Below are 12,765 nucleotides of genomic sequence, written 5' to 3'. Positions count from 1 at the left end.
TCCAAGGGAAACATTTCTTGAGCCTGAGAGCGGAGCCCCTGGAACTTCGGCATGATTAATTGTGGTCCTACTTGCCCCTGTATCGATCAAAAACTTTCTGTCTTTCCCTAATACTTGACTGTGAACATAGGGACCTTCTTGGTCTACAGGCATCTCGATGAGAGGCAAGCCTACCTCCCTCTCTAGGCTGTTTCATGAATATGACTGGTACTCTGGATACTCAGACTGTGCATACTGGTACATCTGTGATGTAACGTGCTGTGTTGCAGCAATAGGCTGCGGTACTGTAACTGTCTGTGGTGCATTCTGTGACTGAGGAATCTGTGAAACTCGTTCTTGTCTAGGCGGACGTGGTCTTTCTTTAGTCTTACCAGTAGCTATGTTGTGTTTCAGAACTGCACACTCGTTTATAAAATGACCTGGTTGTTTACAATAATTGCAGTTCCCTTTAACGGGAGCTGCAGGATGACTGGCTTGATTCGGACCCCTCTTCTGACTGTCTTGAGGAATAGATTGTGCAACTAGCACTTTCATTTTCGTGTCTTTCATACGTTTTCTTTCGTGTTCTTGCTCTTCTCTGATTCTATTCTGGTGGTACTGAAGCATCTGGAGCATCTGGGACGGAGTATTTGCTTGCCAGGTGCTTTCGACTTTCAAAACTCGATTTTTAATTTGTGGACTTGAATTCTCGACTAATTTGGTAACGAAAAGGTGAGGGTACGACTCACTACTTGTCTTGAGACCACTATTAATACTGAAACATTTTTCAAATCTAGAATAAAAATCACTAATATCTTCATCTTGTTTCTGTTTACAGGCTGAGATTGCATCCCAGTCTTCTTTTCTCGTTGTCAATAATCTGGGTAAAACTTGAATCAATAATTCTGGTAATTCTTTACATTTATCTCCAAGACCGGTACCTGGTACTCGTGCCTTGTCATCAGCTTCTAGAGCTGCCCAATCGATCTTTTTCTCTCCCACCTCCCATTCTTTTTCCTTTAACTTTTCATACACCCCTGCGGGTAGCAGAACCTTTAACATTTTAATAATATCTGGGTAAGTATATTCTCCCATACGGAGCATGTCTTTTAATTCTCTATGGAACCCCGCTGGATCTTTGTCATGACAGGGAATTAATTTCTTCATTTCAAGAAGTTCCATCTTTGATATCGGAGTGTATACAAACACTCGTTGCATTACGCCACCCGCCCCTTGGACTGGGTGGACCTCTCGTAACGGATTCTGTCTGTCTATGTAAAATGGTTTACTTTCTGGGGGTGAGACATGAACAAAATGCGGGTTCAGAAACGTTCTATATTTGTGACGTTGTTCTAGAATGACACTAATTAAATCGGTACCTAGACCTCTCCATCTATACTGGAGTAACTCGTTCAGGATATCGTGCAACGGACCTGGATCAGAGTGTTGACCCTCATACAAAGTAATGAGGTACTGGATCATATACATACCCACCAGTCGTTGCTCGGCTGGGGGCAGTTTCAGAAACATTTGTGCCACTATTTCGTCTGGAAAAGTGGTAGAATCAGTAATCCATCGGACTGCTGATCGGGCTAGTTCTTGTTCATGCATGGTGCTTAATTCACTGTAACCGATTCGTGATTTCAGAATGTGATCGGTAGCTTGAAATACTTGTTCTAGAGAACCTTGTTCTGGTGCTGGATGATGGAAAATAGACTTGTGTTCTGGACGTAAATGGCGATCTGGAAATCTGGATTTTCCTACATACGCTATTCTGGCGGAATTCTCGTCTTCCTCTTCAGGATCAGAGATACTTTCTTTCTCGCTTACTTGTGTTGCTTTACGCTGTTCGTGTAACCTTATTATTTCTTTACGAATTTTCTTGTACATACTCTCCATGGCACTAACGGTCTTGTGCTTACCCTCGGCTATATTATCACTCCACCTTGTCAGGATTCTCATTTCGGCGGGATCTTTAGACGGATAATCTTGTTCTCTTATTAGACAATTGATCAGGAACTTTAATATCATGAGCTGGATCTCGGCTTTCCTTTGAGACATAATCTCGCCAATACTTTCTGGATCATCCCCTGTACGGATGAAACGATATATTCTGTCTAGATCTTCTTTCATATTCGGTAAGGTGACTAGATACTCGGTCACTCTCCTTACACGTACGGAATATAAAACCATATTGTACTCGCCTGGAACTGCGTCATAGACACATTCGCCAAGGGCTTGTCTGATTTCTGTGACAGACTTATTACTTTTAGGAGTACGCTGTGATGCTTGAGCATGTAATTCGAGTGCTGATAAACGCTTGTGTGGCGGCGGGGTTTGAGGAGTACCTCCTCCTGCGGCCCCTAGACTAGAATCGTCGACTGACATTCTTCGTCCTGGTAGGGTCGGTAATTGTAACGTGGGCTGGACTTGTATGGCGGACTGGACCGGGGGTGCTGGTAAAGGCACCCCGGTGTCTGGAAGAGCAGGAAGTGCCTGATTTACAGGGACTGGCGGAGCGCGAACAGGATTTGCATATTCTGGGACTGTGTCGTCCAGATAGGATGAAATAAAAATATCAGCTGCGGTCGGTTTGTGACGTAGCTTGGTCGGAACTAATGGTGGCGGGAAATTACTGGATGCCTCTAGGGCCGCTTTTGGCAAACCTTCGGCAAGAAGAGGATACATACCCTTAATGAGGGCATGCCTCTGTCTGTCTGACTGTTCGGCTTTGACTTGTTCACCTATCTCGATTAATTCTCTTTCTTGGGCTCGTTCCTGGGATTCTCTACTTAACTCTGACTTTCTGACTTCCTTTTCGGTTCTTCTATGCGCTTCCTTGCGCCATAACTCGATGGCATCTTTCTGTGACTGTCTGGCTTTCTTTTTCCATAATGCTTCTTCTACTCGCATGATACATTCGGCATCCCATGTACCCGATACGGGCCATCTATACTTTTCTTCTAACTGTTTGGTATACTCTACCCATAAATCTAGATACAATATGGCGCTTATGCCATGTTTCTGATACATAAAGTGACCTGGACTGTCCCTAGGCGGGACAGGAACTGCTGCTTCTAGTAAACCCTTTCTAGTTTTTAACTGACGTAACTTGGAAAAGAGCGGCATTGTAAACTTGAATCGGAACATAATACAATACACGAAAAACAATAACAATTGGGAAAACAATTCAGGCATACCACGACATTGGAAATACATTAAACAACATTATAACATAACAGTTTGAACAGAATAGTACTTGAAATACTGAGAACAGACATACATGAATTTTCTCGAGAACGGAACAGACTAGAGTTACTGGATGCACTGCTGTAACAGTACGGAACATACCGGTCCCATAAAGGAACGCATCAAGACCCGTATCCACCTAGGTGAACACTTCGTTTGTGGGCTTGGGTACCACCAACCCACGGACCAGGAGTCAATTTAGACTGACCCTGTCTAGATACTACCCCAGCAATGGTACTCACCGGGCAGCACGGAACGGAAGGCCTCGGACGGAACTGGACTGGACTGGACTGACGACGACGAACTTCGGACTTTAGTTACAGGTGGGCCTCCGGATACCTCGGACCTTGGACTCTCGGCTTGGGCTCTGGTCGGGACTCGCCGCGTTCCTCCACCGTCTCGTTCGGATGCTGGACCGCCTCCTCCGTCTCCTCCGTGGGCCTGAGGGATACTTGGAGCAGAAATATCTGCCAGTGCACGGTATGGTTCCGTCACGGCTGCAGAGGGTCAGGGGGTCGGCGTGGCTTCACCGACGCGTGGGGAAAGGGCAAGTCCCTGTTGGGGCGCCATTATGTGGTATATAAATAAATAATACCGGATCTATTTTTATATGAATGAATGAATAACAGATAGCTCAATAAAATAAGAGTCAAGATTCGAGGTAGTAGGAGTTTCTGCAGGTTTATTACAGCATAAGGACAGGATCAGGACAACCTGCATAGGATGACCCAGCAGGGGAAAAGAGGCCCAGCAGCTGCTGGGGCTTGGTCTGGGATGAGCGCGCTAACTTTTAATACCAATACATTGACTTATATACATAGCGCAAACACATAGCATTACATTGCAGTAGGCGTAACAGTGGGTGGAGCAGAAGGCGTGACGCGTAGCAGTCGCGAAAGATAACAGTAAAAAGAGGTGTAACTGGGAGTATACATAGACATGTGATGCAAACGTAACAGAATATGTCATGATTGGGGCGGAAACATAGGAGGGGGCTACCTAAGGAGCCGGGACCTCTAACCTAATGGTGCGCGTAAACTGGCAATGACGTGTTACTAGGAGAAGCTGGGGGCTACGAACTCTGTGCTAGGAGCAGAGACTAGAGTCTGGAGGGTCGGAGCGACATGTACCTAAACCCTATCTAGTATCTGATGTTTAGGGAACATGTTGATATAAACTAGACGTCATGAGGGGAAAAGCTAACTTGACTCTAAGACTGGACCATGCTTTATTCTACACGTAGTGCGTGATGAAGAATACTAAATGACCATTAATACAGTATTTCTCTAACGTGGAGACGAGAAGGCTAGACAATGACGGAAACTATTGATGCAGTTCAATAGCTTAGGAATGCAGAGAAAGGAGGACTGAACTGATAGCTGGAATCATAACATACTCTTGGCAGACTCAGAGGCAGAGCCGGGCTGCACCGGGCACTGCGAGGCAGGAAGTAAGTGAAAGGTCGAGGATACAGGTGGGGGCTGTATCGCTCCTCAGCGAGGCTTTCAGGAGACAGGAGCTGAATCTGTTGTCCGGGCCCTTTTGAGGCCTAGGAACGGGGGACTTTATAATGAAATAACGTGCACACTGGGAAACGTGGCAACATTACTTTTACATAGGCCTGATATTCGTAGTATTCACGAGGACTGGAAAATGACATACTAGAGGTGGACACAACTGTAATTGCGTCTTTAATCGGACATGGGGAATAACATATGCATATTGGTCATGCACACATAACATATGATGGATGAGGCGTAGGGACACAGAACATGGCAAAATTTACTTTTCCGCATATACCACAGATTATTAAACAGTATCTACTAAGAACAGTGTTCACTTTTACATACAAAACCTCTACAAAAAGAGACTACTCACTGTAAACACCCAAGGCCTGAAGGTGCTAAAGGTCTTACTACCCACACCCTTTATGCACTCGTTATACTCTGCTGTAAACGTTATAGATTGATCAGCTTTGGTGGCTTATCAAGGACTTGTACATGGGCAAGTATCTGTCCTATATCGAAATGATCATGCTGAAAAGATTCCCTTAAAATACTTAATGGTGCTTACAATACTTAGGGGCCCATTAGGATGGCGGGCGGACTTAAGTCCGCCCGCCGTCCTCGCAGTGCTGGGACCGGCCGCCAGACGTGCGGCGGTCCCGTACCGCTGATTAGGATGCAACCACCACCCTAGCGGTCGCATTCCCCACATTTTTCATTGCAGCGGGTACTGCTTACAGCAGCACCCGCCGCAATGCCAAATCAACATGTTGTGCATTCTCATGCACAACGTGGTGCCTGCCACCTTGTGCATGGGACTGCAGGGGGGTACCATGGGTACCCCCCAAGTGCACCCCCAGCCTCCTGGGGGCCCAAAATGGGCCCCAAAGCACATTCCCACCAGCCTTTCCACATCGCCGCCATGGAAAGGCCTTTGAAACCATGCATCATAATATGGATGGCGGTGCCTTCTAGGCACCTCCACCATATTGTGCCCCAGCTCCGCCCGGCTGGCAATCGGAACGATGGCCGACCAGCGGAAAAGCGGCGGATGATACTTTGTGTCTGCCGCGATACCCCCGCCATAATAATATGGCGGGGAGTAAATCAGATTAGGATGGCGGGCGGATCGCCACCGCCGGGCAGGCAGTGGCGATCCTCCCACCATCTTAATGACCCCCTTAGTATTTACTACTTACAATCATTGCACTGTTGCATACAAGTTATTGATTTTTATAACGTGCTTAATACCCCTAAACACCAATTACTTATTAGGTGCAAAAACATATTATAAACACCTACATCCATTAGCAGCAAAGAGGTCGTACAAAATTGGGTAGAGAACTAGGATGATACTTACCTGCCACTATGCAAAGTATAAAACAAAACAACACACTCAATGGATAATTTCATTAGTGTTGTCATCAGTGATCTCATTTGTGATGTAATAAATTATATCATAGAACATGTTATGTTATGTTATGTTATTTATTTTCTTCTATAGCGCACGGCTACTCCGAAGAGCATCCCGGCGCTTTGGCGAAGAGAACTGGGTACAGAGTGACAACACAACAACTACAAACTGAAAAAAAACCAAAGAAAACCCCTATGCAGAAAAAAGCCAAGTTTTTAATTCCTTCCTAAAAGCGAGAAGGCTATTTGCCCTTCGTAAAAACAAAGGTAACTCATTCCAGCCCCGCGAAGCCAGATACCGGAAAGCCCGGCCTCCAGTTCTGGAACGCTTGATGGCAGGCACAGCCACTTTAGCCAAGGAAGCAGATCGCAGAGCCCTGCTAGGCAAATAAAAAGAGAAGCGTTTCCTAATGTACTTAGGACCAATACCGTGAAGGGCTTTAAAAACCAAGGTTAGGCTTTTAAATAGGATTCTCTTAGAGATGGGCAGCCAATGCAAAGCTTTGAGTAACTCGGCGGCACTGGCCCGTCTCGGGAGCCCGAAGATGGGTCGAGCCGCAGAATTCTGCACCACTTGCAGGCGGGTCAAAAGATATTTGGGTAGACCCAAATAGAGGGCGTTCGCATAATCCAAACGCGACCCTATTAAAGCCTGCACAATGTTTTTTTTGTGGTGAAGTGACAGCAAAGGAAGAAATTTCCTAAGCATCCTGAGAATGCCAAAGCATTTCCCTGAAAGCCCGATGATATGGGGCCTAAAGGATAGGTCACAGTCAATCAGAATTCCAAGGTTTTTCGCCTTAACAGAGGCATTGTCCGGGGGAAACATATCCTGTGGCCACCAGGCCTTCCAGCTAGGATCGGGGGTACAGCCAAAAAAAAGCAGCTCCGATTTATCGGAGTTGCATTTAAGGCCATGACACCTGAACCACTCGAAGACGGCATCAAGACAGTCCCTAATCCGTATGCCGTCGAAAACCCCACCTCTGTCACATGTGAACAGAAGCTGGGTATCGTCAGCATAGGATATGATCTGGGCGCCAAAGGATTCCGCAACCACCGCCAGAGGGGCCATAAAGATGTTAAACAGCATGGGGCTAAGAATGGAGCCCTGGGGCACCCCAACCTCTAGCGGCGACATATCAGCAGAGTAAGGGGGCGCCCAGATCATTTGCCGGCGGCCGGTCAGAGAAGATTTAAACCAGCTCAACACCGTCCCCCGTAGGCCGATTTCCCAGAGTCTTAGAAGGAGGCCTTCGTGGGGCACGGTGTCGAATGCCGCCGACAAATCAAGCATGACCAACATGGCCTTACCTCCAGAATCTAAAACCTCCCTGATGGCGTCGGTGACCTCGAGAAGGGCAGTTTCCGTGCTAAAATTAGCACGGAAGCCAGATTGAGACATGTGGAGAAGGTCGTTCTCCTCAATAAAATTGGAGATCGACCGATGTACATGCTTCTCGGTTACTTTCGCCAGCGCCGGGAGGAGAGAGATCGGCCTGTAGTTTGCATGAATGAGGGGGTCAAGGTTTGGCTTTTTGATCAACAGCAGGATCAAAGCGCATTTCCAAGCCTGAGGGACCACACCAGTGGACAAAGAAGAATTAAGAAGTGGGTTCAGTAAGGTGTTAAGAACTGATGCCACTCTCCCCAGACACTTCGCCGGACAAGGGTCCAGCGGCGAGCCAGACTTCAGTCGGGACAGGAGGTCAGAAGAAGTAGTGAGGGACATAGGAGGGAATTCACAAAGAAAAGGACCATTGCCATCCAGAGGAGGCAGGGACGACAGACAGCTGACATCCAACAAGGGGCAGTTAGGGGGGAAGGAATCCTGAATGGATTTAATTTTATCTACAAAGAACTCGGCTAGTTGATTTATCCAAGCCTCTGAGTGCGTATGAGAGGGAGTGTTTAGGGAAGGAGAAATAAAATCCTTTACGATTCTAAAAATCTCTCTACTAGCGTTGTCGGCCTCGTCTATCCTGCGCTCCAAATACGCCTTTTTCCCAACCCAGATTTGCCTGTGGTATGATCTTGTCACCACTCTATATTGCAATCTCTCGGCTGGATCAGCTCGTCGCCAGGCCCTTTCTGCCTTCTTACACTCCTGACGTAAGGCCTTCAGATGCGGGGTAAACCAAGGGGCGGAACTACGTCTCTCCGTGGATTTGGTCCTCTTCTCGGGAGCCAGCACCTCCAATCTGGCCGTAAACCAATTCTGGAAGAGAATAAGATTCTCTTCCAGATTGCCAGAAAGTTGGCAAGGAAAACTAAGGAGGGCTTCAGATAACATGTCAGCAGAAATCAGGTGAAAAAGCCGGGAGGTCCTCATGGTGTCTTTTAGAGGCCTCGTCCGAGATGTAGCAGTAGAGAGCAGCGCAAAGTTAATTAAAAAATGGTCGGACCACAGGACAGGCTGCGGAGGAGACACATGATTCATGTCATGAGTGATACAATATGTGAGGTCATAAACGGTGCATGGCGGTGGAGCTAATTATAGTTAGCTCTGCTATCTACTGGTGAATTTCTGTTTTTGTTTGTAGTTCAAAAGATTATGTGGGCAGTGAAATGTTCACCTAACTGTAACGTCACTATAACCTTTGTTTTTTTCAGTGAATTTCTAAGGTTTATAAAAAAACAAAGTCCACATTTATTATCACACCTAACTTTAATGCCACTTTAACCTTTGTTCTTTAAAAAAATGTGTTTGTATGTATATATATATATATATATATATATATATATATATATATACCATCATAGAGTTTAGCCCTCGAAGGAAGAAGCCACAAGATCGGTAACATTTGCATCCATTTCATTGGGAATCAACTGCAACAGGCGACGCAGAGAAAACAGTCACCATCTGTTCTTTTCAGCCAAACCAATTTCGGGAATCTTATCCCTTTCTCAATGGCATCTGCTGGCAATAATGATGCAGCATGCACTGTGATTTAAAGCGCCTACCTCCAAGGGCGTGGATACATGAAATGGACTTCTGGGACTTGTAGTGCATGAACCAATTGTCTCGAGTGAGTTCATCATTGGAGCAGTTACAAATCACAGTGCATGCTGCATCATCATTGCCAGCAGATGCCATTGAGAAAGGGATAAGATTCCCGAAACAGGTTTGGCTGAAAAGAACAGATTGTGACTGTTTTCTCTGCGTCTCCTGTTGCAGTTGATTCCTAATGAAATGGATGCAAATTTTACCGATCTTGTGGCTTCTTCCTTCGAGGGCTAAACTCTACGATGGTATGTTTGGCGGCTGTAGCCGAGCCGCGGAAGAAAGCCTGCCGCTTGCTGCGGACCGTGCTGGCGCCTAATGGCGATATCAATATACGGGAGATTGGTGTCCAGGAGCAGCTGACCACAGACAATAGGACACCCAGCGCAACATTTTCACCAGCCCACAGGGGTTTTAATCATTCAGTTACTTACGGCTCCAATGATGAACTCACTCGAGACAATTGGTTCATGCACTACAAGACCCAGAAGGCCATTTCATGTGACCACGCCCTTGGAGGTAGGCGCTTTAAATCACAGTGCATGCTGCATCATCATTGCCAGCAGATGCCATTGAGAAAGGGATAAGATTCCCGAAACCGGTTTGGCTGAAAAGAACAGATGGTGACTGTTTTTGTCTGTGTCTCCTGTTGCAGTTGATTCCTAATGAAATGGATGCAAATTTTACCGATCTTGTGGCTTCTTCCTTCGAGGGCTAAACTCTACGATGGTATATATATATATATATATATATATATATATATATATATATATATATATATATATACATACATACATAGAGAGTAAAAAAAGAAATATGGATAGTGCAGGGATGCATTTTTGTAAATGTTTTAAGGAAATATTTGAGCTATATTATTTAAAAAAATAAATGCACCAACGCGTGATGTGGCTTTTACTGAAACATAAGAAGTAAGCTATAATAAACCGGGACAGAGACATGTAAATGTTTTACATAAGGTGTGAAAAGATAATTGCACTAAAGTCATTTGCATCTTGTACTTTGCAGGCATTTTCAGATTTACTTAAAACAGGCCGCTTGACAGCAGAATGCACAGATGTTCGGCCTTACATTGTGGATGGGCGTGTGTACCTGGCAGAGCTCTTCCATGGACTTCGGAAGCATTATTACTGGACACCAAGTTATGGAGAAGTGGACAACCCTCTATGTAATTCCAGCCTAGCCATTTTACAAGGTTCTCAGTGATGTAATTATTTTTTGTATTTTAACGTAATTATTTTTTTTCAGTCAGTATAGCCAGTGGGGAATCATACATCTTAAATATGGCAGACATATTTTTAGAAACTACAAGTTCTCTTATTTTAATGAACTGCAAAAACTATCAATTTAAGGATATTTTATGCGTTATTGACTGCTGCAAGGGACAGGCAACTGAAAAACGATTTTAAATATATAACTGTTTATAATGAATATGTGTTTTCATCTCTGTAGAAATCTTGAAATATGTTTATAATAATCGCAAATGTCAAAAATAAAATAAAATACACTGTCACTAAGGCCTGTAAAGTTTCATGATGTTACACTATTGTATTGTACGTTCAAATATCCCTTCCGGGTTGCAAAGTTTGCTTTGGGTTCCTGCAATTTCAGAATACATGGTTGGAAATGATGTTGCTTGTAGTTTCTTCTAAAAAGGAGGTATTGGGTTTGGTGCATAGGATAGGAGATATACTCTAAACATGCTGCAGCAGTGTTTCTGTGCTCAAATAAGAAGTGTTGTGAAAAGTCTGAGAAAAGACTCAATCACATAAATTGTTTCTTCCTTTTTCTTCATTTCATTGGGATCATTTGCCTTACAAAATATAAGCTACTATTGTGTCCGCTGGTGTATACTTTATGGTTTTACCTTTAAGTGACATAAGCTGGAGGTCTGAAAATAAGGTTAAGCAATAAGAGAAAACCATATGACATCCACCTAGGAATGACAGAAGTTCAAATTCAAAAGGTCATGGGAGGAACGCTTGCAAGTTGTCTCACCAGTGGCAATTGCTCAGGGTAGCATTTCAACCCATCATTCTTTGGACAGTGGGGCCCAGAACATACTTAGGGATGTGGTATGGGTAAATAATTCAGAACTCAGTAATGTAACAAATAACATTCAATGTCAGTCAGTACGTGTTTTTAAAAAAAGGAGAAATACTTTGATACAGATACAACTAAATACTTTGCACAAAATTACAAATATGTACAATACATCCGAAAGAGACCATAGTTATAGATTCCTTACCTTAGAATTACCCCCAGGCATCAGAGTGGAGCCGGATAATTTTTTCTCTTAGCAGTACCCCTGCATGATTGTAGGTGGAGTTGGTCGACTCCACGTTTGTCGTCTGCATCATGGTTGCCAGCAGGACATTGCTGTGTCTACTTAGACACCGATCCTGTGCACTGACGTCAGTTCTTCCTTTTCTGTGCCAGCCAGCGCAGATCCGGAGAGAGCGTGCCCCTATTCACTTTTTGACTAACTCTTTTTTGACTTTTGTGGACATCTTTTTTGAATCTTGCGATTCCTGGTGCATGAGGAATGTCCAGTTGTTGGCCCGGTTTCAAGCCTTGTAACTCCTGTCACAAGTTGATGTCGGTCACCGATCCGCACCTCGTGTGCCTTTGGTGCCTGGAGCGCGACCACGACCCGAAGTCGTGCTCCGACTGCCGGGCCCTGAACCCGAAGCCTTTTCCGGAGTAGTCGGGGAAGCTTTTGGAGGCCCAGCAGTCCGCTCTGCGCCGTTCGAGGTCCCGGTTGAGGGGAAGATCGCAGGACCGGTCGCGGAGCCATCACCATTTGTCATTGAAGTCTTTACACTCATCGGGTAAGTTGAAGCACAAGAAGAAGGCGAAGAAGCATAGTTGCTCTTTGCCTTCTCCCCATCTGTTGGCTGACGCGACACCGGACCCAGGGCGTCGACAATCCCTGTCTCCGTTCTCGCAGCCCGCTAGGACGACTCCACGCTTCTCTCCCTTTCCTATTGCCGGGGCTCCCCCGCCCAGCTTCGTGTACTTTACGAAGCCCTCGACTCCATCTTTGGGCAGCCCGACTCCGCTGGCATGCTTCCGGGCCCCACAGACTTGGCTGGGGGCTCTAGGCCTTCGATGCTGGCAGCTCCGGCCTCGGCGCCGCAGGGCCCCCATGGATCCAAGCCTGGCTCCCAAGCGGTGCAGGTCGACCTCAAGCTACCTTCCCCAGCGTCGATTCCAGTGGCAGCGCCCCCAGCCGGCGTCGACCCCAGCCTCACCCCAGACTTGGACACGGCTCTCGACCGACGTCGGTACCGGCGCTGGAGGGTACTTTTGTCCCACTGTTCATCTCCGGTGTTCGCTACCGCCCTGAGTGGCAGCCGGTGGAGGAGCGGTGAGGAAGACCGGAAGGATCTGTTGACCTTCTTGCAGGCCAACTTGAAGACTCGGACTGGAGAGAGGAATTGGGTGATACCAGTGGTCTGGATACCTCCCCAGACCGTTGTATGTTTACTTCCCCTACCATGGCTACGGAAGAGGGAGACTCCAACGCTGTGGTGTTGAGTAGGGCGGCTGAGGCCCTGGGCCTTGAGCTTCCTACAGTGGCTGTCAGGACTAACC

The 12,765-nt window shown here is 46.0% G+C and overlaps 1 protein-coding gene across 7 annotated transcripts in view; it reads left to right on the top strand.

Annotated features, from left to right (window-relative positions):
* Positions 1-10,685, top strand: part of LRRC34 (leucine rich repeat containing 34) — a 431,531-nt gene extending 420,846 nt beyond the window's left edge. For 6 of the 7 annotated variants that reach the window (XM_078666060.1, XM_078666064.1, XM_078666062.1 and 3 more), the window contains one exon: positions 10,177-10,507. In XM_078666060.1, coding sequence (XP_078522186.1) covers positions 10,177-10,374 — 198 coding nt within the window. In that variant the 3' untranslated portion in view covers positions 10,375-10,507. Of the gene's footprint in view, positions 1-10,176 lie in introns of all 7 variants that reach the window. The other variant, XM_078666059.1, reaches the window with a different exon arrangement.
* The last annotated feature ends 2,080 nt before the right edge of the window (positions 10,686-12,765 follow it).

The sequence above is a fragment of the Lissotriton helveticus genome, chromosome 11, assembly GCF_964261635.1.
Source record: "Lissotriton helveticus chromosome 11, aLisHel1.1, whole genome shotgun sequence".
Taxonomy (NCBI): domain Eukaryota; kingdom Metazoa; phylum Chordata; class Amphibia; order Caudata; family Salamandridae; genus Lissotriton; species Lissotriton helveticus.
This window is presented reverse-complemented; position numbering and strand designations above follow the sequence as displayed.